Raw genomic sequence first — 26,133 nt, 5'->3', positions numbered from 1 at the left:
TCTGTGTCCACCCCAGACGGGACATCCGCCTGCTGTACAGAGCGACACGGGAGCAAGAGTGGCCCAGACGACGCACAGCAGGGAGGCGAGGTCAGGAGGACGCTGACCAGGAGAACACGTGGAACCAGCGTCCCCTCTAGCACGGTTTGTAGGCTCTCAACCTGTCTCTGTCGTTTCACTGCACCTCCAGGAGCACGTCCTGTCGTGGAGGAAGGGAGGAAGGAAGCTCGGGTACAGAATCTGGGCTCTCAGCTGGCAGATTTCAGAGGCAGAGCCGCAGCAGGCAAAGAGGTGGACGGCGAGGGCATGAACGCAAGGAACTGTAAGAGCCCAGCTGCTTCTGATGACAGGGCCAGGTTCCACAAGGCATGAGAGAATTCTAGACCAGCTGTCCTCAAGCTTTTCGGCCCCAGGGTCCTCTGCACGCTTCAAAATTACTGACAAAACCAAAGAAGCATGACCCACTTAAATAATGGCCACTGATGTTTTACCATACGAGAACAAAACTGAGAATTTTTAAAATATTTGCTAATTCAAGAATAACGACAATATGGGGCTTCCCTGGTGGGGCAGTGGTTGAGCGTCCGCCTGCCGATGCGGGGGACGCGGGTTCGTGCCCCGGTCCGGGAAGATCCCACGTGCCGCGGAGCGGCTGGGCCCGTGGGCCGTGGCCGCTGAGCCTGCGCGTCCGGAGCCTGCGCTCCGCAACGGGAGGGGCCACAGCAGTGAGAGGCCTGCGTACCGCAAAGAAAAAAAAAGAAAAAGAATAACGACAATAAACCTACGATGCTAGGTTTTCATGTAACAATGTTTTTATGAGAAATCAGTATGTTTCCCAAAACCAAAAAAAAAAAAAAAAAAATTACGGAGAAGGGCAGCACTATATTTATGCTTCTGCAAATCTTTCTAATATCTGACTTAATAAGAAGACAGCTGAATTCGCAAATGTTTCTGCCGCAGTATCACACATCATGTAGCCTCGGGAAAGCCCCACTGTACGTGCAAGGGGGGAAAGAAAGTGAAAATAGCAAATCATGTCTAAATATTATTATGAAAACAGTTTTGACTTGACAGCCTCCTAAAAGGACTGCGTGGACTCCTGGGGTCTCTGGACCACACTTTGCAAACTGCTAACCTAGAGAAGGGTAGATGACAGCACTCTGGAGGGACACACAGCAGAGTGGCCAGAGAAGCCCCAAGATTGGGAAAGGAGTCGTGGGGAGGCAAGAGGGCTTCCATCTGATATGTCAGCCGGCACAAACATGAAATCAGACACCAAATTTGGCCAGCCCCTTTTGTTTTGGTTTGTCTGGGGGAGGGGTGGATGGAGTGGGTCATATATCAGAATCACTATCCCATTCTTCATCCCAAAGAGGTGAGAATTACTGCTATAGAAAATACTGTTCCTGATAAAAGTATGTTCTGTTGGGTGTACTGGGGGCAAGAAAAATGGTTAAGAATCACTGATTAACTTATGGCTCTCAGATTTAACAGGAGTCATCAAATGAAGCCTAGATAAATTAAGAAACTAACCCAAGAAGTAGAATTAAGAACTTGAGCTTCCCAATTCAGCATTCACACTAAGATTAATTTATACTACTTGCATACACACCAATTAACAGTGAGGGAAAACACCCCCAAAATAAAATGGATGGGACACTGAACATTTCCCATGGAAAATCCACACGTTGATAAGGTGGGGGGAAAGCCGATTTTAGTGGCTGCACGGGGCTTCTTTTTTTTTTTTCCACATCTTTATTGGAGTAGAATCGCTTTACAGTGGTGTGTTAGTTCGTGCTGTATAACAAAGCGAATCAGCTATACATATACATATATCCCCATATCCCCTCCCTCTTGCGTCTCCCTCCCACCCTCCCTATCCCACCCCTCCAGGTGGTCACAAAGCACCGAGCTGATCTCCCTGTGCTATGCGGCTGCTTCCCACCAGGCATCCATTCTACCTTTGATAGTGTATATATGTCCCTGCCACTCTCTCACTTCGTCCCAGCTTACCCTTCCCCCTTCCCGTGTCCTCAAGTCCATGCTCTACATCTGCGTCTTTATTCCTGTCCTGCCCCTAGGTTCATCAGAACCTTTTTTTTTTTTTAGATTCCATATGTATGTGTTAGCGTTCAGTATTTGTTTTTTCTCTTTCTGACTTACTTCACTCTGTATGACCGACTATAAATCTGAGAAGCAATGATTACCGTACAGGCAGCTGTAAGGATTGCATGGGAATGCACCTCAGCATTTAACATGTATCTGACATAGGATTTGTGTTTAATACACGTTAGCTATTACTGGCAGTTTAGCTATTACGAGTAACCTATTTGCAATTAAAGTTGTCTATTGTCCTTTAGGGGTTTCATCTTATTCATTTCTTAACTTTTATCATTTTCTTCGTTGGATTTTATTTTCAAGGCTTTAAGTCCACTCTCTATACATTTTAAAGCTCTCGTGTCTAAGGAAAAATGCTTTGCATACTATTCTAAATAACAGCTCTAAGTTCACTCATGTTTTGAAATGAAACTATGCTCCAACAAAATGAGTTCTATACGAGATTTTTTAAAGCTTTGAGAGGCAAATAGTGCCAAGGCCCTCCTGAAACTGTTATCTTCCTCCCAAGGCAAGTCTCGGTAAGGCACATGCTCTGTACTCCCCCAAGGTTAATTTCCAGGCCAGGAAAAGATGAGCAAACCCATCTCTTTTCTGGGCCTCGCTAAGTTTAAGCCACAGCTCAGTTTTCACTGTGAGAAACAGATGCCCAGGCTCACTTGCTGTAACATCCTTTCACCAAAATACCCACAGCCATTTTTCAGGTCATCAGATATCTCCCCTATTACTCTTTGTCTCTCTCCCATAACTACTCTAAATAAGGACTCTGTTTAATAAGCCAGCAGCAGCAGGTAGGACAAGGTCAGTACCTTTCGCCTACACAAATTAATTTATCAGAAAGAATTTTAAAATTCTCTTTTTAGTCAACTGACATTAAAATAGTATTTTAAAGTACTATTTTTAAAAATATTTATTTATTTATTTGGTTGCACTTGGGTCTTAGTTGAGGCAGGTGTGCTCCTCAGTTGTGACACGTGGGCTCCTTGGGTGTGGCTTGCCAGCTCCTTAGTTGTGGCAGGTGAACTCTTAGTTGCAGCATGCATGTGGGATCTAGTTCCCTGACCAGGAATTGAACCCAGGCCCCCTGCACTGGGAGCACAAAGTCTTAACCACTGAGCCACCAGGGAAGTCACTAAAGCACTATTTATTTTAATTTTTTAAATTTTTTTGCGGTACGCGGGCCTCTCACTGCTGCGGCCTCTCCCGTTGCGGAGCACAGGCTCCGGACGTGCAGGCTCAGCGGCCGTGGCTCACGGGCCCAGCCGCTCCGTGGCATGTGGGATCTTCCCGGACCGGGGCACGAACCCGCGTCCCCTGCATCAGCAGGCGGACTCTCAACCACTGCGCCACCAGGGAAGCCCTAAAGCACTATTTTATAGTAGTATTTACAACATCATAAATCAACTCCAATATAATTTTTTTAAAGTCTGTGTTTATTATGCATTTGAAATAATATCAACCTCAAGCATGGAGCTTGTAAAAATCTGAACAATTTTAAATAAAGGAAGATTATTTAGAGAATAAAATCACTATTATTCAAAGATTTCTCTAAAGGGTAAAGCCTTTTAAAAAGATCCCAACACCGCATTCTAATGAAGACTAAGGAAAAACCAGTCACAATACAATGTCTCCATTCTTGCTATTTCAAAAAATAAACCAGGCTGTTTATGCTATCTGGTAAGCACGTGAGAATCTCTTTTTGTTTCTCCAATTAAAAAAAAAAAACAACAACAAAGAAACAAAAAAAGCTTTAAAAGAATCTCAGTAAATCAATAATCTAACAACAGAAATTAATTTCACAGACTTCCAGGGCTGACCGTCACCGGTTTTGTTACTGGTTCTAGTGACCTCACATTTTGGAACTACAGTTTCCTTCTCTGTACAGTGGATAATGACACCCCTACACGGGACTGTAGGCACAGTTAAATGGGATCTTTATAAAGAGCACTCAACAAAGTGACTGAACATGGAAGCCACTCCACCATTCAAGCTCCAAAGTCCAAGTCCAAACACCCTATTAAATCATGCTGTTTCTAACACAGTGAAGACAAAACCTGCCCATGTCAAGTCTATAATGTACTATAAAAATACACCACAAGCAGACTCAGCATTCAGCAAGCCCTAATTTTCCAAAACAATTTCCTCATTTCTTACCTAAAATTAAAAAAAAAAAAAAAAAAAAAGACCATTCATGCAAGCTTTTTCTCTCACAAAACTTCAACACGGACCACAGATTTTAGGTAAATAGCATGGTGTTACGACACATGACTGAATAATTCTGTTCATCATTTTAACAGACGGTTACATGGGTTTTAATTTTTCCTTCAACATCCTATCAAGGATTAGGATCTTGGTGTAAACGATTAGTTTCCAGAGGTACCCAAAACGAAAAGGTGGATCCTTGTACTTTGCCGACGAGAAGTACATATTCTCCTTTTTAATTATTACGACTATCTGGTTATGTTTATTAATATATGAATTGTTATTTTCAAACCAAGAAAGATATGTCATCTAATTGGATAATATCTTCAAAACTCCCTTTTGTTTTTTAACTGATTAGTTTGGAGAATGAGCTATCGAACTGGCATTTTAGACAGACCTGACCTGGCAGGGCCCCGTCACATGAGTCACGTGTGCAAACCTCTTCCTACGCTAACACAGTCAGGTATGACAGCAACACCCATAGTAACAGCGCTATTTACCAGGCGATGGGTGTTCGCGTTGTCGGCAACCCCACGCTAACGCGTAATCTTCCTACTTCTTATAGAAACCCTTAATCCAAGGAGAAAAAGCTTCCCTTCCTGGCTCAAGAATGACTGGATCCTTAACAGAGATCCAGTTTACAACTGGAAACATAACGTAGAATTCAAATACCTCCCAAAGAGATACTACAGTGCCTTAATGGTGTAAAGGAATCTGAATCAGACCCCTTCCCGAGTGCAGGATTTGACGGTGTGATGGTGTGTGTCCTAAAGATTCTTCAGAATCCAACACGGTCTGGACATCCTACTACCTTCTCACCAAGTAACGGGTTCTCCTTCCCATGGGAATTGAGAATATTGAAAAACCTCAGATCCCAAGCACAAGATGCCAAAAGGCCACTGCATCCTTTTGCATAAAAACATCTGCATCTTTGCTCTAAGGAAGCGTAACCAACACATACAAACCCCTGCCTTTGTTCAGGACCCGGTTGGTCCCCGTTACCTCTCCTCAATCAATTCAGGGTGTTTCTATTTAACGACGTGTACTCCTAGTCATAAGGCTTTTAAAAAAAAAGCTTTTAAATGCTTAGAAGTAATAAAGCGCAGAAGCAAAACGCTTGGGTGCTGTGGGTGCGATCAGACACACCCAGCTGTAATCCCAGATTTACCTCCTACTAACCTGCTCCTGGGGAAACAGATCTACCGCGCCCACCTCCAGGGCCGCTGCAAGGATTAGGTGACAATCGGTGTGCTCTGCGCGGTGATGGATACGAATAATTACTGAAACAGCAACTGTTGTAAGGATAAGATCATGTAAAAAAATCAATTTGAGAATTACGGTTTTCCGGGCTTCCCTGGTGGCGCAGTGGTGGAGAGTCCGCCTGCCGATGCAGGGGACGCGGGTTCGAGCCCCGGTCCGGGAGGATCCCACGTGCCGCGGAGCGACTGGGCCCGTGAGCCACAACTACTGAGCCTGCGCGTCTGGAGCCTGTGCTCCGCAACGAGAGAGGCCGTGATAGTGAAGAGGCCCCCGCTTAACACAACTAGAGAAAGCCCGCGCGCAGCAACAAAGACCCAACACAGCCAAAAATAAATAAATTAATTAATAAATAGAATTACGGTTTTCCAGTTGAAATCCAGCTCTTAGCTCAGGATAGCACAGCAATACCCAAAGGGCCTGCACCTTCACTGCCAGCCACTGAAAGGTTTTTGAGTGCAGTCCACAGAGAGCGGGAAAGAAAAAGTCTAAGAGTTCAGTTTCCTTCCTGCCCCATTTTATTCCCTCTCATGGGATTATGGGGTTGTCCTTGGTGAAGTTAATATTCTCCCCACAGAGTTCCCGCCGGGCCACTAACTACCGCTCATTAACTCCACGAGGACAAATCTCGCAGTGACTTGAGGCTTTTGCCCGCCAGACAGCATTTCCGAGATCTTCGTTCCTTCCTAGCAGACTTCAAGCAGTTCTTCACGATATTTCTATCCAGATATCCATATTGCACGAGTCTCGGTGGTCCTGGCAGATGACAGGTGAAAATGGATCCCTGTCCTACCTGCTCAGGGTCACGGACGACTGAGACAGAAGCACATCAGCTAAAACTGCCTGGTCTTTCCCTAACCTCGCCCCCATGCCCAGGGCCGCTGCTCTGCAGCCAGAGTCACAGGGGGAGGAAATCAGGGAGGGAGTCGGAAACACCACTGACTGCGGGTCAACCCATCAAGCTTGCCGTTCAAGGCCCGCTGCACAGATGACTATAACCTGGTCGGAAATGCCCAACCAAAAAGAGGTCCAAAAAAGCCTACAAATATTCATTCAATGGAACAGAACAGAACAGAGAACCCCTCTTCCTGAGCTCCTATCATCCACACGCTCAACGATGGTGTTCTGAAATGAGGAGAGCGTCCCCGCCGAGGAGTTCATAGTCTGGGAGGAGAAAAAATGAATTACAGCGACTGTGTGAATACTGACAGCAAGCTCTGACGTGACGTCAATCAACAGGGGCAGCAAAAAGCAGCAAAGCACTCGGTGGCCAGGAATGGCCTCTGAAAGCATTTCCCCCAGAATGTGAACCCTCTTCTTGGCAGCGAACCCTGTGTGCAGACAAAAGCTCACCTGGGCTCACCTGGGCACCCACATGCTCCTCAGCTGAGTCACTGGTTTAATGCAATTTAGACTCAGAAAGGTACAGTGACTTGGCTAAGGTCCCAGAGATAATGAAACGCAGCAGAACCTGAAATCGAACCCATACATATCTGCCCCTCTTACCCATCCAGTGAATCACTAAGGCCACCTGGGGGGAAGTTGGAGTTTGAAGTTGATCTTCTCTCACGTCCTAGGCCTGCTGTTCAATTTTATACCAGTACAAGAGGATTCTGAGGAACCTGGTTTTTAATATTTCCCAATATTTAAAAATATATTTTAGCATATGTCTACTTAACACCAAACATCTGTATTCTGTTTCCACCTGTTTCATTCTGCTGAGCACATAGTAAATGGCTGAAGTAGACACACTTCCTTCTTTTTACTGCTTTCCAAGCTGGTCACTCCTTTATGCTTCCTCAGCCCTGAGGGCCTCATCTTTTGTAACAGTAATCACAGTGTGATCGACAGTTTGACAGTGAGTGTCTTGCGGAGACGGAGCATGTCATTTTATCCATCACTGGGTCCCAGCATCACGTAACAAGTACTTGTTGCATGACTGACTGTCGTAACATCTCCAACTCAGCGGTGCCTATCAGAGGGGTAAGGACCACATCTCCACTGTCTCTGAGCTTCTGGAAACAGTGTGGCACGCAAGGTGTTTGTTCAGACTGGTGGGTAGCTGAGCCATGGGACGGTGGGGTTAAAATCACCTTCTTACAGCTTTTACAATCTCCTCCCATAGAAAGCTTGGCAACCCATTCACAGATGCAGTGTTACTCTATGTATCTACCTCTTCTCCGTGTTGTCTTTAGGTCATTTGCTTTGGCGGAAATTACTTGCCAGGTTATAAAGAAAATACTTCTGCTTGACTTCTCAAGGCTATGAGGCTCTCCTGTGCTTCCCGTATTAACTATCCCGCGTTTCTGCTGTTTATATTTAAACAAGGGCAGTTGCCTCGTGCCGTGTTCCAAAAGCTGAGACTGTTTTTTGGAACTCGAAACAAGCTTCCCCACAGAGAAGTTAAAAAGCACAAAACACAAAAACGCACAAGTAACACGAAGGGCACTTAGGTTCTCAGGCCCATCCACAAGAGCTTACTGAGCCCATCAGAAAACCACAGGACCCGGCCACCCTGCACGACCTTCTCCAGGGACAACGCCTCCCAGGCCCAGCTGGGAGCACCTGAAACGCACCGCTATCCCTCTTCCTCTTCTAACCAAGTGAGAAAGGCTCTCCCTCCACCCATTCCCCCATTCCCATCCCTTCTGTCTCCTCCCTAAACTCCACTCTCCCTGGGAACAGAGATCCAAGCAAAGCCCAGGAGATGTGCAGTTCTGAGAATCAGGGCTGCTACGATGCTTGTTCACAAGATTCTCACGGGGCAGCCCTGAGATGGTGCCCAGGGATTCTGAAGGAGGCAGAGACCATGGACCAGAAGCAAGAGCTCTAGGAGGCTACTTGGAAAGGGCTTTGCTGCCATGCAGAAGTCAGGTTATCACTCACTCATTCATTCAGTAGATGCCTACTGGGAGCACACAACCTCCAAGGTGGTGTACTATGTCCAGAAAACCAAACGGGTAAGACATGACTGCCGTCACTGAATTTGTGGTGTATGAAGGCAAAAGACGTTACTCCCCTAAGCATCTCACTGTAACTGAGGCCACCCTTCCTTGGGTCAAATGTGTGCATCTTCCTACTTCACCTATAGCGGGTACCAGTTCCATCGCAGGATTCCTAAGAACAGCATGTATACTCCCTTGAAGCATCTGAAGACAGCTTCACATCCCCCTTCGACACCGAGATCTCCCTCCTTCGAGGGCACTGCAGGTTTTCAACGTTCCTTTCGACCCTTCATTCTTATAACTAAACTCAAGGAAACGTGGATGAATCTGAACATCTAAAAATGTGCCTAAATGAGAAAACATACAGAAGTCTTGAACCAACTTTCGGAAAGCACGCGCTACTTTAAGACAGATCTTCCTTCTTGCACCTCCCTTTACACGGTTTTTTTATCTTTTTAGTAGCTTTATGGAAGTAAAATTTACGTGCCATCAACTCACCTGATTTAAGTGTACGATTCAATGAATTTTAGTGAATTTACACAGGCAGCTTTGCAACCAAAAGCCTGCTGGGATTTTGCCAGGCACTGCATTGACTCTACGGACCAACTGTGAGAGAACTGCCGTCTTAACAGTGCTGAGTCCGCCAATCCATGAGTGTGGCGTCTCCCTCCCTGCTTTAGGTCTTCTTTCATTTCTGTCAGCAAAGATCTTTATTTTCAGTTTAGTGGTCTTGCACTTCTTTCAATAAATTTATTCCTAAGCATATTATCCTTTTCGATGCTACTGTGAATGAACTTTTAACAAATTTCACTTTGGGACTATTTCAATATGTAGAAATAAAAAGAATTTTTGTGTATTGCTCTTATATACTGTGATTTTACTATTCCCTGTATAATTTTTTGGAATGAGATATTTTTCATTATCGGGCTAAGTGTTAAACATCAAGTCCTGAGTCCTGCATTATTTCACTTCCCTTTCAAACAAAAGCTATGCCAAGAAGGCGAACATTTCAACCAGCTTTTTAGAAACCTTCTGCTTCAGAACAATAATCCAATATATATCATTAATAAACAAAGTTCAGGGCTTCCCTGGTGGCGCAGTGGTTGAGAGTCCGCCCGCCGATGCAGGGGACGCGGGTTCGTGCCCCGGTCCGGGAAGATCCCACGTGCCGCGGAGCGGCTGGGCCCGTGAGCCGTGGCCGCTGGGCCTGCGTGTCCGGAGCCTGCGCTCCGCAACGGGAAAAGCCGCGTACCGCTAAATAAATAAATAAACAAAGTTCATTATTCTATTTTTTGTGCTATAGCAAGTTTAAAATTACCACTTGGCAAACCTTATTTCATCGTTTTGAAACTAGCAGGAAGAGTGTGTGTCTGCCTTCCTCTCTTTTTTCAAATTCCTGTGGCAGGAGTGTGCTTAGTATAAGGTCCACCCGCTTCTTTGGTAAAGGAAGTCTGATGGAAGCTCAGGTCAAGTTCGTTGTTCACATACTGTCTGTGTGCACGACGAGAGAACTGAGAAAAGCCGTGACAGAGGCTGTGTGTCCTGCAGAGTCTAAAATATTTGCTATCTGGTCCTTTACAGTCAGTTTGACAATCCCTGCTCTCAGAAACGCTGGTCAAATCTGTGAAAGTTAAATTCTCCCCATACTAATTAAGGAGAATCAATATCCTAAGATATAGGACCTTCTATCCCTAAATACTCTTTTTCTTCTTGCCTCTAACACTTAAGGTTTTCAATTTTTTTTCCTCAAAAACTTCAAAGCTTATATGAAAATAAGCTTTGAATTCTAGAATAAATTAAATTTTAATGGTAAATTAAAAAGCACTGAATTCTAGAATAAATTAAATTTTAATGGTAAGTTATCTAATTATGGATCAGAATAAAACAGCATACATATAAGTGTGAAATAAAGGGAGCTACAAAAATAAAGTTTATATTAAAATATTTTAATTTACAAATGGATTTGTTACAGAGAGTGCAAAAACTACACTATGAACAGCTTACAAAGTATATGAAACAAAGAGATCCAAGAATTTTTAAACTGTTAAATACTCGGGGAGTCCAAATCCTTCACTTTAAAAAGGTTTAAACCCTTGTTGTTCAAAGAAACATATTACACATACCATGTAAAACTAGACTGAAGGAAATAAACAGAACTGTATTATACATAAACAATAACTTTAGACAACAGAGTAATGCTATAAGCCCCATCTAGTATACTTGAATGAAATTCTGAAGTGTGGACCCATTAAACATTTTAAATTAATGTAAAGGCCTAAGTGAAAAGGGGGAGAAAAGCATGCACGGAAAACAAGAAAAAAAACAAAAAGGGAAAAGTAAAGTCAAACAGAAAAACACATAGGTATAAACTGAAATTGAAGGGAGCTAAAAGAGATTAAAATGCACACTTTCTAACTTAATTACTCACCTACTCTTTATTGCCAACACTAGCCACTAACGTGGCAAACCCATTTATCAAAGCCTGCTCCGTGGACGGTGTCAAATTCTAAACACGGGCAGCACATATGCAAGTCGCACTTTCCTCCTGATCACTTACTGTAAAACAGCAACAAAATCAACTGTATCCAACTGTGTGTCTCTAAGGCTGCACCTTCCAACAGAATTTTCTGTGACCACAGAAATCTTCTCTGTCTGCACTGCCCAAGGTGCCACGTGGCCAGTGTGGCTGAACAACTGAGCTTTAGATGTCAATTAATTTCAACCTACAGGCCACAGGTGGCTAAGGGCGCCATACTGGACAGGGTCTGAAGCGTTAAAAGTTAACTTCACGGGGCTTCCCTGGTGGGCAGTGGTTGAGCGTCCGCCTGCTGATGCAGGGGACGCGGGTTCGTGCCCCGGTCCGGGAAGATCCCACGTGCCGCGGAGCGGCTGGGCCCGTGAGCCGTGGCTGCTGAGCCTGCGCGTCCGGAGCCTGTGCCCCGCAACGGGAGGGGCCCCAGCAGTGAGAGTTCCCGCGTACCGCAAAAAATAAAAAAATAAAAAAGTTAACTTCACAGACTGTCGTTGCCTTTCAGAAAAAGAAAAGAGACAATTTCCTTTGACCAAACAGGAATCTACTAGCCTTTCGATTTAAAAGACTTTTGTTTACGCAGGGATACACAAGTTACCTGTTTTCAGTAATCTAACCAGATTTTCCTTCTTTTTTCAGATTCAAAACATACAGCTCCTTTGTTCAGATATTAAAGACAGTATCGCTTCGAACCTGTCATCTGTATGAGATTTTATAAATAGGGTCACGATGGTATAGAAATTGCTTTTTTTGGATACACCATCAAAATATTTTACTCCTCTTATAAACATTAAAATCAAAACACCAAGAACCTGGAGAACTGCAGTGCGGAAGGGAGGGGAAATCAACGCAGGTGGCGCCCGTGGAAACTGAGGGAAGATATTGGGTCAAAACAGAGCGGGTGACCCATGAGTCAGACACCGAAGATGCAAAACAGAATGAGGTTTGGAAAAAAGCTGATCGATTAGTTACAAGTCCATCATTCCTTGTACAGGACTCTTGGAGCCACATGTATGTCAGAAATCAGAGACCCTGTGCACCACAGATATCACAGAACACCCCCAGCAGGGTGGGCCAGCAAGATCTGCGGGTACCCGGCCCCCGGGCGTTCAACCAAGGCAGCGCTGCACACCTCTACTCTCCGGTGTGCGTCTCCGGCCCAGCCCTCCACACCGGCTCCCCGGCATCGACGGACTGCCTCACAGACACCCTAAGGTCAGCAGGCGCTTATTCAGCAAATACCCAGAGCGTTTACTACATATGAAGCACTGTTTTAGGGGACTATACACCTGTTTGAAACGCTGATCCCCTAGACACGCTCCCCACCTCCAGGGTTCTCTACACTCAGAAAACAGGGCTTCCGTCTACCGGACTGTTCACACCCGGAAGCTGGAGTCCTCCTGATACCCTTCTTCCCCGTCAATCACTAAATCCTTCCAAATGCACCTTCTAAATCTCTCTCCAATGTGGCAGACTCACTCCAACCCTCCACTGCCGCCACTCCTAGACTAAGCCGATAGCCCTTACCTGGAGGTGGTTATGCCCGCCAAGGGACCCGTGAAAATATCTAGAAACATCCATGGTTGTCACAACTTGGGGAGGAGGTACTACTGGCGTCTAGTGGGCGGGGGCCAGGGAAGCCGCTAAACATCCTACAGTGCACAGGCCAGTCCCGCGCATCCGAGAATGATCCAGCCTAAACTGTCAACAGCGCTGAGGTTGAGAAACCCTGCTCTAAGTAAACAGAAGAGTGCTGCATACCAAGGGTTTTATTTTTGTATTTATGACAGTTCTTGAAAAAGTGACCACAATTTACAATAATTTTTAATAATAATTGTTAAAAATAATAATTTTTAATGTAATAAAATGCTACTTGACCCAATTCTCTTATGTTGGAATACGTATTATATGTGAATAAAGCAAACACTTACTTGTGCATGTTCTCCACTCCTATTATGATCATGATACAGTAGGAAATTCCACTTTGTACAAGAAAATGTAAGGCATACCTGTGAAAAGTAAGAACACTGTTAGAAGAGCCCACGCACAAACATCAAATTGAAATAATTTAGGCTAAAAAGTGCTTATATATAACACACGACACTGCCAGATTAAAAAAAAAAGGAAGCAAACCTCCAAAGCCTAAAATTCTGTGGATACCCTAGAGCGGGAGTCCCATCCCACAAGCCCCACAAGGGCTGGAAAAATAAGACAAAACCCCAAAAAGCCACACTTGGGACCCTAGCATTCCACGTTTACCAGCTACATGAAAGCTCTATGGGGTCCTGAGGCTCAAGGTTTACAGCTTTTTCTATAACTCAGGAACAGGGATGAAAAGAGTAAGAAACCTGGATTTCAGAATAGTCCTGACAGAACACCAGTTTTTGGCTTACCCAAACTAACTTCGCCAATACAGCTTTGTATCTGAAGTCATCTTTTCAAGTATTAATTACAAAATAGCAAAAAATACTAAATATTAGAATTCACTTAAAAGCAGGTACACCTAAATTTATTTATTCTGAAAACATGATGGCTCAAGTCAAATAAGCTTCCTTATACAAATCCAGTCAACCCTTAATTTGCAGTAATCTATCTACAGAACGTTCTCACTGAGATGACACAGTTTCTTCTAACTTTCTAATGTAGAAATCTACCATTAAATGAGAGAACTAACTTATCCATTCATGTCACAAAATTCAGGCAAAACATGACTCAGATCTCTGGTTTTAAAATCCATCCAAATTATCCCTAAGATTATGCGCACACACACACACACACACACAAACACAAAATTTCCATTTTCTTTCCCCTTTGATGGCATGAATAATGTATAAAAAAATTTTCAAATCATTGTATACAATTTAAAGTATTAATAAGTATCCTAAGCTATGATTAAAATTACTTTCTAACCTAATCATCATAGAATAACAGGCACCTCCAATGTGGAAAAGCTACTTAATTTTTTTTAAAATTTTCCATAGAAATATTATAAATAAGAAGTAGGCTCCAAGGCAGGCCCATAGAAGAAACTTATTTTACTCATTGTACAAAGAATGTCTGTCAGTCTGTCTACTTGTCTCTTCCTCTGCCTAACACACACACACACACACACACACACACACGGAAACAATGTTGGCCTGGAATGCTACTATATAACCAAAGGACCAGGAGGCGGCAGAAAAACATATTTGTGTATAAACTGAAGCAGAAAGAAGCTAAGAAAACATGACTAAAACACACACTTTTCAAATTAATTACCACCTCCTATTTATTGCCGGCACTAACGGAGTTCTTGTGAAAATGCTGACGTGGCCTGCTGGACACCTGCAAGGGCTTTACCAATTAGAAAAGAACTCATTAACGACAAATGTCTTAAACGAAAAAAGATTTTGAAGACTCTTGGGGAAATATCTTTCCTTTCCTACTGAATAAACTTTCTTGGAACGTGAGGGATATATGACAACTTAGAAGCTAAAAGTTGTATGTTTCAAACAGCGAAGTGGTTCCTTCTATCACTTCGAGACGCCCACTCCCCGGGCATCGCCATTCAGATGACAAGCTGAGCGATCTTCCGGACTGCAATGTGACACTCTGCCAGTTGTGCAGGCCTTTGCTCCTGGGACGATATAAGTCTACCTGTACAGAGTGGACCTGCATTGCCCTCTATTTCACCGGCCTCCAAAACAAGCATCCAGTTGCCTGTACACTCAACCACTGCACTGGTGACTCTCCTCGTAATTTCCCACCTGCAGCTACTCTGCTTGCCCTTGTTAGAAAAATGAGCATAATAAGTACACGGTAGCCACCTAGTACTTTTCAGGATTAAAAGATAACACATGAAAAGCGTTGACTGGCTTATCTGGCACACAGTACGCTTTCAAATATTAAGTATTATTAGGGAGGTAAAAATGCAAGCAAGAAGGGGTCTTAGAAGTTTATCATAATCCAGCCCTCCTCATTCTAGAGTTGAGGAAACTAAGTCCTAACATATACCCAGTTAGTACCCTCAGTGACGTTGAGACTCAAGTTGTCTGCTCCTGGGCAACGTATCCCCTGTGGCTGATTCTTCACAGGGTGAGCTGGAGTGGAACCCCACAGACTGTGTATCATACAAACAAAACAGTCCTTTATCCCCAAACTTCCGTTTGTTTTTAGATGTCACATTTTACATATGTTGAATTCCAAATCACACTAAAGGCAGGTATAAAATTTACTTTTCGCAAAAAAAGAGAGTTTTAAAAAGGTTGGGAAACACCTCTTCGATTGTCCCACTGATCTTTGCTGAATGTCCATTTTCCGAAAGGCACAGGACTGGCCCCTGGGAATAAAGAGTCAGGGGACACAGTCTCTGTCCTCAGAGACCTTCCAGTCTAGAGAGAAAGACACGCTTTAACACTGCATGATAAACTGAGGAAGAGGGCGGATAAGCATAAACGTTTGTAATCCGGACCACCGACTGCAGGATGGTTCCAACAGACACCGTAGTCGCAATAACGGTCTTGAGCCCGAGAAACTTTCCCTGCTCACGAGGAGCTGCTGCTGTGCCGAGCCCCCTTCTGCAGTACTACATCTTTCAGTCGTCACAGCCATCGCTGGTTCCATTTTACAGATGAGAAAAGTGATGCTGAAGAGGCTGAATAACACGTCTGGTCGCACGGCTGCCGCCGAGGCACCCAGAGTGGAATCCAGGTCTGTCTGGATTCAGGGTCTAAGCTCCAGTCTGTTACTCTACACTGCTGTCAAACAGCTAAATAAGAAAATAAAAGTATAAAGTAATTCTCAGTTAACAGAAACTTATAGATGATGGTCCAAAAAAAAAAAAAAAAGCTGAGGCCAGATACAAGCAGGTAAAATGGCCAATCATATTTAGACAACTCACTAACACATGTCTTCCGAAAGAGACGCTGTCAAAATCAATAGAGATAGGATTACCTTTGAGCCTAAAAAACAAAGTGCTCAAATGCAAATCAGAAGGATACGCTACTTCCCTACTCATTCCGATTAGAGAGTTCTCTTTTACCTGGCACAGAGGCACAAACGAACTCTCTTCCCAAACAAAGGAATATAAAAATCTTCTCCTCCAAGAAAAGAATAGAGAACTCTATTTAAAAAAAAAAAAAATCCTGGCTATCACATATAATTTGAAATACTTAGGACCACCTGACATCAAGGTGGGTTCCTCGGGACACTGTGATAAAGCATGTGAGAAGCCTTCACAGCAAGAAAGCACCCCGTCGGTAAAGACCTCCCCTCTGGCAGTGCCCCGAGTCACACGGCCCCAGGACACACAGCTCACATCTCAGTCTTCTACTCTGTGTCCACAGGCTGCAACGTGAAGGGTGTCCCGGAGTTGGCCACTCTGGACGGCACGCCTTCCCCGACCCCTCCTCAAAATATGCTGCCGAAATACACGCTGGACACCAAGTATGTAAGGGTGAAGTGTGTAGACTGGGATACCCTTCAAGATACTCCAGAAAAAGAAGTTGGGGAAAGAATAAAATAAGAACGGTAGAATTTTAATAATCGTTGAAGCTGGACGATGGATATAGGAGGGTCCATTATATTATTTTCTGTACTTTTGTATTCGAAAGGCTCCAAAACACAAAGCTAAATACACACACACACATACACACTACCCCCATGACATGATTTACAAGAAGTTTAAATAGAATCACCTGAGAAACGTAAGCAAACTTTGATGACATAAATTTGATGTTATCAAGGAAGTGGAGAAACCATGCCTAGATCTGATTTAAGAGATCCCACTGAAACCCCAAGGACTCCGCACACAGCCGCCGCTGGCAGGGCCTATCAGAGCACTGGCCACGGGGCAACATGGCAGAGACTGAATAAATTATCTCCAATTTTTCGAGAGTTTCTAGGACACATGTGCAACTGCCAGAGGCAAAAACTAGATTAAGAAATACCAGTACATTTCAACCCTCCCAAGAATCAAAAACAACCTCCTAGAAGCAATGCAGAGGCATTGTCAAAGTCCAAGAGTCCACACCCCACAACAGAAGCTACTAAACCACAGGTCAAGCGACTGCATTTCCATCCTCTCAGGGAGTTTCCATGTCCAGCAACAGTCTGCCAGCAGCAAACCTAGAAAGCCTTCTCTGGGATTGTGTAAACACAGCAAATGAGCAAGCTGCATACGCTCTCACTTAAGGAGGACAATTCGGGAGAAATCGTAGAGCAGAGCGTCCTTTCACTGAGCGTCTCTGCTGTTTCGTGGAGACACTGTGCTCTCCTCCTGATTCCTCTGTCACATACAACCACCGTCACCTGGGACGAACAGGAAGCGACAGTGTTTCTGTACTGATTCGCAGCCCCGACAGCTAAGAAGGGAGCTAAGTGAAGGAAACACACAAACACACAGCATCTGAAGGGCCGTAAATAAAAGCTTTCCATGCTAAATAATTCTTCCCTGCCAAAACCAACCAAACAAAAAACCTCTTTTGGCTAATGGCAGAATCTAAAAAATGGTAATAGAGTTCTATCAACGGGCTTTACCAGACTCTTAAAAGCCACTTGCAGAGAAAGAAAAAAGCTGTTTTAAATGGTTCATTTGTCTTGGCATAAAAGACCCGCAAAACAGGTGAAAGAGCTACTCATGACAGAATAAAACGTCTTTATATCCTTTTTCTTCATCTGTCCTTTTTCATAAGTTATAAATAATAAATTGCCCTCTGAACCCCAAATGAAGAGACAGAGCCCACTCTCCACTCTTTTTTTAATATTAAAAATAAATATATAAAACTTTTCAGGTAACTATAAGAACAAAACTCTACATAATGTATCCTTCTACACACTCAATTCACAAAGATGTCCAAAGTCTTCATTAAATATGATCAAGATAATTACTTACCATCCAAAGCAAAAAAGTGCAAGATAAAGGCCCAAAAGGGTAGCAACGACATGTCTTATGAAAGAGCTAGTTCTGCTTGAATGCAGGTGAGTTCGAAACCAAATGGCGGCCAGCAAGGCAAACAGCTGGCACACTACAAAGTTGACCTGTGAAGAAAAATCAAAATCTCACATTAGCAACACAGACCTGAAGTTTTCACTTGATGCTACATTTAAATTCTCAGGACAAAGACACCAAGGTTACAGAAAATTAAGGTCTCCCGGTTTACCAAAGAAACAAAACAAAATCGGGGCGTCTTCCCGGGGATGGCAGCCTCAAGTTCAAAGTGAAGGGCTGATGCACGTGTGGGTGCTGCACTTGGCAGGGACGCTGGCGCCCAGCGTGGGAAGGGGCCTGGGGGGGGGGCCCGGAAGAGTCTGGAAGACACAGGGATTTAGACGCAGAAACGGAAAGCACGGGGTACCCTATGGTCTGAGAGAAAGAGAAACTTATTTTAATGACGTGGGCGGCCCTGTAGCTGGTGGGAAAGAAGAGCTCTGAGTTTCTCCGAAACTCCTCCTGGTCAAGATGTGGTGAAGATCCCCGAGAGTCTGTAGCACGTGCACCCTCTTCCATCTGGAGTTCCGTACCATCCCTGGCGAGGGAGTCTAGGGGTCTGACTGAAACTAGACTGAAACTACCACTGAAAGGAACCAAATGTCTCAGCTCTGGGGGCCTCAAGTACTGATCCAGGAGGCAAGCAGGTGAATAAGAGAAAGGAGCCTCCAGAAAGCCACGAGGGATGGCGTTCACCCCCAAGCCCACCAAGGCAAGTTCTTAAATGTCCTCATAACTCACCAGGAACGACCTCGTTCTCAATTTCCAGGAATGCATACAAGCTGGTAATAGTGCTGCGGGTCTTTTCTCTCCCTTAACATTACTTTTGCCCTTGCAAAATGATAAAATGAAAAACTGCAAATAAGACTCTCCTGTGGTGTTTAAAGACTCAAGAAAAACCTGCATTTCTATCTCCTATGAAGTAGATTCTCATAGAACGTTAAGGAGCACATGCCTGAGAATCTACAAATACAAGAAAAATACACGTGACGACATTAGGAACTTTTACAAGAAACGCATTTAACAACCACGAAGTCACTGCTGCAGGGAGACCTAAATCAGGAACAAATCACACCATCTACATGTCGATGCTGCCGCAGATCCACAGAGACGTCTCTGCCTAAAGACACAGACAGCTACGTGCTTTTTCTTGCATTACAAGGAGAGAAACAGTCGAACATTGTTGGACATTGTCTGAGAGACCATTGTTCTTTGAAACAGCTAGACTTAATACAAGCAAAATGTCATTCCAACAGGTTCTAAGCACTTTTTCTCTCCTAAAGGTTTCCAACAATCTTTTTTAAATTAAGCAAAAAGTAGATGAATATTGACATTAATAACTACTCACATCTACAAAACTTCTCACAGTTTAAAAACTTTCAAATATAACTAAACAAAAATGTATGGAGGGGCTTCCCTGGCGGCACAGTGTTTGAGAGCCCGCCTGCCGATGCAGGGGACGCGGGTTCGTGCCCCGGTCCGGGAGGATCCCACGTGCCGCGGAGCGGCTGGGCCCGTGAGCCGTGGCCGCTGAGCCTGCGCGTCCGGAGCCTGTGCTCCGCAACGGGAGAGGCCACAACAGTGAGAGACCCGCATACCGCAAAAAAAAAAAAAAAAAAAAAAAAAAAAAGGCCCTATAGGATATGCAGGTGGGGAAATCCAGACTGTTACTTTACACAGGAAACACCAGAATGGGTCCACAGCCAGATGTTCAAATAGCTGTTGTGAAAGGTCTTAAAGGTGAAACTTCCCCATATCTTAGTCATTCTGTCATGGGTGGGGTAGGGCTGGGGAGGCAAATGCACACTGTAGACAGAAACAGAGCCAGAAGGAACTAACACACCTGCAAGGCGGGGACATCCATCACATCACGGGCTGGCACTTCCCACTACTTCCCGCCTTTAATCCTCGAAGCAAGAGGTGCTGCTTCCCCGAGTTCACTCAGCCAGCTCAAGGCCACCTACAACACAGGTGAGTCCCCCAGGCTTAACCCTCGTCTGAGTCTAGGCCGTTCAATGGCTGCCTCTCTACTTCTAGAGAAGGTCTGAAGGTCCAACTTGATTGCTACAGACAAGCCCATATGGAGAATTTGCGATCCGCAAAGTACGTCCATCCCAGCTAACAAAATGCCACCAAACGGCTACTTCCCACACCTGATACACACAATAAAAGAGAAGCCGCGTTGAGCTTGCGTCGTACACTTGTTTTGCTTTGTTACCGGTCAACCCTCCGTACAAGCTTTCTTCCAAATGGAAAGAAATATAGACCCAAAAGACTTTACGTTCTTTTTTTCAACACCATTTTGTTTAAAATATACCTATTCAAAAATGACCTGATATACCTTCAAAGAAGCGCCCCCAGAACTTTGGGAGTGGGGGATGGGGGGGAGGCAGGGCACAGGAAGGGGGCAGAAGCAAGGGTGAGACATCTAGCTAATTTAAGATTGTTTTAATTAAAAATTTAACTTTTGTGAAAAGTTGCACATAGAAGTAATTGCTGTAGACAAACCAGAGGATGCTCTCTAAGGAGCATGTTCCGCGTGAGGTGGTGAGAGGAGAATTTGCTTCGACACCAAATGACGTCGTTCAATCTCACCATGAAGTCAGTGTCCAGGCGCTCAGGGTGAAAAAGCTCAGTTATTGATGCCACTCCAAAGAAACAGCAACAAGATTCACTTATTTTTAAGGATAGCCAAAGAAATTTTTAATGATACCGCCAAACAAATCTGCAAAAGCGTCCAGAGAGGGAAGAGGGTCCAGAACAGTGACATCGGGGGCTCGTCAGCTCACCTCCTTCCACGGACATACCAAACCAACAGCTACACCTCTTATGGAAAAATGTATAACCTGCCACTCACGCCATACAACAGTTAATTACTGCCACATCCCAACTAAGCATTCTATAAGAAGCCAACAGCTGACTTATTAATAAGTTGAGAGTGGAAAAACTTAAACTACAAGGCAGCTCAAGACGAACAAATACCCTATGATATCACTTATATGTGGAATCTAAAATATGACAAGTAAACTTATCTACGAAACAGACATGTGGTTGCCAAGGGGGCAAGGGGAGTTCGGGATTAGCAGATGCAAACTATTATACAGAGGATGGATAAAGAACAACGTGCTAGTGTACAGCACAGGAGCTACATTCAATACGTTGTGTTAAACCGCAATGGAAAAGAATACGAGAAAGAGTGTACATGTATGTATACCTGAATCACTTTGCTGCATAGCAGAAACTAACACAACGTTGTAAATCAACTGTACTTCAATAAAATTTTTCAAAGATGAAGTGCAATACTCAACAAATTAACAGAAGTACCCCCAAATCAACTGCTGCCTCCATGTCTCTATCAATGGAACATAAATTACGTCTAATGTTACTTTTCTATTAGTATAAATGGCTCTTGGGTAGCATACTTACACTCTTAGCCAGTGGCTCCCACGGCAGACAGGCCGTCTCTGGGAGACCCTGTATGGGTGGAGCCGGAGGAACGAGGCCCACAGCCCGTGGCCAAGGATCACGGGGGTCCTCGAGGCCCCACAGATACAACCTTTAGCATCCTCAGCACTGTGCCTGCATCTACTGGTGTTTAAGTCCAGCTGTGTAATAACCACCTGCACAGCTGATTAGAAATAGATTCTTGAATACTAGCCCCAGAATTCTTATTCCCCTGGTCTGAAACAGAACCTTGGATTGTTTTTTTTTTTTTAATTCCACAGGCAAAACTCGTGTGCTCTGTGTTTGAGAAATGCGTCCTCATCAACCAACCTCAAAGTCAAGTAGATACAAGGGGGCCCAAAGGCAAGGCAAAGAACCCACTCGTATCTTCAGGAAATAATATAAATTAAATCCATATAAGATACCATTACGGACTTCCCTGGTGGCGCAGTGGTCGAGAGTCCGCCTGCCGATGCTGGGGACGCGGGTTCGCGCCCCGGTCCGGGAGGATCCCACGTGCCGCGGAGCGGCTGGGTCCGTGAGCTGTGGCCCCTGAGCCTGTGCGTCCGGAGCTTGTGCTCCGCAACAGGAGAGGCCACAACAGTGAGAGGCCCACGTACCACCAAAAAAAAAAAAAAGATACCATTATGTATCGACCCGACTGACAACATACCAAAGTAGACTATGGTGTGGAGCAATGGGGTCTCACACACGCTAACACAACCTCTTAGGGAAACAGCTCAGCATCTTCTTACAGGACTAAAGATACTCACACCCTAGGACTCAGCCACTCCACTACTTAGAGGTATAACATGGGGACCAGGAGACATGTTCAAGAGTGTTCAAAACTGTGCTGTTCATAACAGCCATATGCTAGAAAACACCCAATGCCCATTAACAGTAAAATGGCTAAATATATTGTGGTGTATTCATACAACAGGCAACACACAGAACAATGAAAATGAAAAATTACAGCTTCTTACAGCATATGGACTAAACTCAACACACAACGCTGTATGAAAGAAGCCATACATCTCTTGAATTTAACTCAGAGGAACACATACAACATAAAAACATATGTTTATAAAAAGTTCCCCCAAACAAGCAATAAACCGTACTGTTTGGGGGGTGCCCACATGAGTGGTAAAACTATAGAGAGCATGAAATGAATATCACTGAAGTCAGCAAAGTGATAATGCATGGAGGGAGGGAAGAGGTCACAATGAGAGGCATACGGGGGGCTGGTGATCATCTCTCTCTCTTGCCCAGGGTGCTTACAGAGATATTGGCTTCTTAACTTTTTGTTAAACTTTATGTAATAGCTGTGGTAACATTAGGTGCTGTAATAAACAGACACACAAAAAAATATGCAATGGCTCCAACAAAACTGAGGTTCAGGTAACAGTCTAGAGCAGATATTCCTGGTCAGTGGGCAGCCCTCCTGGGCAGGTGATTTCGGGGTCCTGGCTCCATTTTGTGATGCCATCAACCAGAACCTCATCATTGCTGCATCCGGCCTTCGGAAGGGAAACGTGAGAGAACGGAAAAGGCACACTTGCTTCTAAAGAGCCCTCGCCTGAAAATGGGACATGGATCATTGTCACTCACACACACAGAGCCCGCCCCCCTGCAAGGCTGACCAGGAAACGTGCCAGGATGGGAAAAAAACCGACTTCTGGGGAAGAGCTAGCAGTCTCTACCACACCGTTCTCTGGAAGGAAACCCCAGTAACTGGTAACAGTGGTTGCCCTTCAGGGCACAGGACAGAGGTAAAGGGAGACTTATTTGTCATTGTACAGCCCTGTCCAACTTTTTATTTTGCACCATGGACATGTATTATCCACCCCCAAAATAAATGTTTTAAAAGTAATTCATGCTGGGACTTCCCTGGTGGCGCAGTGGTTGGGAATCCGCCTGCCAAGGCAGGGGACACAGGTTCGATCCCTGGTCTGGAAAGATCCCACATGCCGCGGAGCAACTAAGCCTGTGCGCCACAACTACTGAGCCTGCAAGCCACAACTACTGAGCCCACGTGCCACAACGACTGAAGCCTGTGCGCCTAGAGCCCGTGCTCCGCAACAAGAGAAGCCACCGCAATGAGAAGCCCGCGCACCGCAACGAAAAGTAGGCCCCACTCGCCGCAACTAGAGAAAGCCTGCGCGCAGCAACAAAGACCCAACACAGCCAGAAATAAATAAATAAAATTGATTCTTTAAATAAATAAAGTAATTCATGCTTCTTTCCACATTTCCAAGCCAAACACTGAGCCCCAGGATTTCAGACTGTAATGACGTCACCTCCCTACACTGAGTCCGCATTGCTAGCTTCGTCCTGCTGAATTTAATACAAGGGCAGCCAGGCCTTACAGCATTTTCAAACATGATGAGCCACTGCCACAGAAAAACAACTCTTTCCAGCATAGGGTTAATTAAACTCCACTCCTACTAGAAGCAACTCTGGTAAATTAAACTCATTTAATTCAACAACCACAACCTCCCCATAAATAATAAAAACGAATCCCAAGCAAAACTCTGGGAAACAGGTTTTCATAAACTGCCATAAAAATCTACAGATTCCCCAAAAGAATAACATTCTGCACAAAATTCAAACTGGACACATGAACAGAATTCTTCACTGCATCCTCGACCATCTTATCATTCTACCCAATTGGCTTGTTTCCTCCAAGGACCCGAATCTTAGTGAACGGGACCACCCCGCTCCTCGAATAGAAACTATGGAACCTGTACTCACACTTTTGGGCTTCCAGAACACTTTTTAAATCAGTTCTATGCAGCACTTGTCACTAACTGGCCTATCAGTCTGACTTTCCCTCTAGACTGTGAACTTCTCAGGGCTTGGGAACAAACTTTATTCATCTATGAATCCCTACCCATCCCAGACTGCAGTGCCTGGCTCCATCTGTGCTTTCAATTTACTGAAAGAGTGGAGGGAAAAAATATGCTTCAAGAGTTTGCCTAAATAGTACAGAGTCTTACAACTATAACAGCTCATAGTTTATCTTCTTCCTTAGAGACTTAAAGCCTTAATAATAATTGCTCCAATTAGAAACTCCATAACAAGAAATAAAAAATAAATATGTAAGCATAAATATGCATTCTACTCAACATTCTGTGAACACAGTTTAGGTAGAAGAAAGCACAGACATGGCAGATCTGCACTCATAAAACTTAGAGGTGGGCAAGAAGACACACAAATGAACTATAACAATGGCGGCTGCCAGGCAGGTTGGGAGGCAGAGGGCATGCCTCCTGGGGCTCCATCCTGCCTCCTGAATTACACGGCAACTGCCTATCCGAATCCCACATAAACAAAACACACTGGGTTTAGCCCGCAAAGCCCCGTGTCCACCAGGACAGGGCCGGCCCTTAGATACAACTTTCCCTCCTCTTCCTTCCCAGACAACAGCACAGAGAGAGCTGCAAAGCGAGAGCCCAGACATCCCCTAACCTCCTACTCTGTGCTAAATTTGACGACGTTAAAAAGAGCCAGACTCCCGGGGGTTCGTTAACTGACAGATCCCGAAGTATATTCTCAGACCATCCACAGAAACCAAAAAGTAGTAAGCTTTTTCAAAGGCACTGAAACAGAAGCAGAAAGCAAGTGATTCAATCAAGACACCAGAGATTAAAAGGACACACCTCTTACCTACGAGGTTAATGCGAGTTTCCTTAATTTCAGTCTTGCCATCTATATAAGATTCCTATGAACTAAGAAGGAATTTATTTCCATCTGCTTGTAAAATTAAAAGGTGCTAGATTAATTGCATCCACAACTGCTAAATTATGAAACGCAAGTAAAGGCAATCAACGGAAATAAGCTGAATCCAGATAAAATAAACTCACCATACACACATCCCAAAATATCACACAGAGCACAGACACAAAGAAAGGGTTGGTCTGCTTCGCATCAACACCACTTGTCAAACATACTCCAACAAATGACTGAGGAGTTCATTCCTAAAAAGGATAAAGGGGAAATAAATATAAGAACAAGGAACCATCTCCCCTTTTATTAGGAGCATTTATGGTGAGAGAGAGAGAGAGAGACTCTCAATATTTATCTCTTAGGTGGTTACAAATAATATTAGCAAATCAGAAGACTTACTAAAGGGAAAAAGGAAGAGGAGTCTAAATTCACAATGATGTAATAAACAAATCCTAGAACCTCCACACAAGAGGATATTACTTAGCAAGAAAAAGGAATGAACTATCGTGACACTCACAACATAGATGAATCTCAAAATAATTAAGCTGAGTAAAAGAATTCAGAAAAATGAAGAGTGCAAGTCTATTTATTCAAATTTCTAGAAAATGCAAACTAATCCATAGTGACAAAAAGCAGATCAGTGGTTGCCCGGGGACGCGGGGCAGGGAGAAGCAAGAGGGAGGTATTACTAGGGGACACAGGGAAACTCTAGGGTGATGGAGACGTGCATTATCTTTATTGCAGTGGTGGTTTTACGGATGGATGCATATGTCAAGACATTCAATTTTACACTCTAAAAAGGCACACTTTATTGTACGTCAATTATACCTCAATAAAGCTGTTTAAATTTTTTAAATAAAAATAAATTCACATTGACCACCATTTGGGTTTAACTGAAAACCTTAACAATGTGATTGAGATTACCTTTGCTTTTGGAAAGATATTTC

At 44.1% G+C, this 26,133-nt stretch overlaps 1 protein-coding gene across 6 annotated transcripts in view; it reads right to left on the bottom strand.

The window, feature by feature from the left end:
* The window catches only part of MBOAT2 (membrane bound O-acyltransferase domain containing 2), a 284,313-nt gene that overhangs the window by 59,877 nt on the left and 198,303 nt on the right, over window positions 1-26,133 (bottom strand). For 4 of the 6 annotated variants that reach the window (XM_067008179.1, XM_059078387.2, XM_067008177.1 and 1 more), the window contains exons 2-3: window positions 17,921-18,066; window positions 12,981-13,058 (exon numbers count right to left, since the gene is read on the bottom strand). In XM_067008179.1, the coding sequence (XP_066864280.1) occupies window positions 12,981-13,012 (32 nt within the window). In that variant the 5' untranslated portion in view covers window positions 13,013-13,058; window positions 17,921-18,066. The remainder of the gene's footprint in view (window positions 1-12,980; window positions 13,059-17,920; window positions 18,067-26,133) is intronic. The other 2 variants (XM_059078392.2, XM_067008178.1) reach the window with 1 other exon arrangement.

The sequence above is a fragment of the Kogia breviceps genome, chromosome 11, assembly GCF_026419965.1.
Source record: "Kogia breviceps isolate mKogBre1 chromosome 11, mKogBre1 haplotype 1, whole genome shotgun sequence".
Lineage (NCBI taxonomy): Eukaryota > Metazoa > Chordata > Mammalia > Artiodactyla > Physeteridae > Kogia > Kogia breviceps.
Note: the sequence above shows the minus strand (reverse complement) of the source record. Positions and strands in the feature narration are given on the sequence as shown.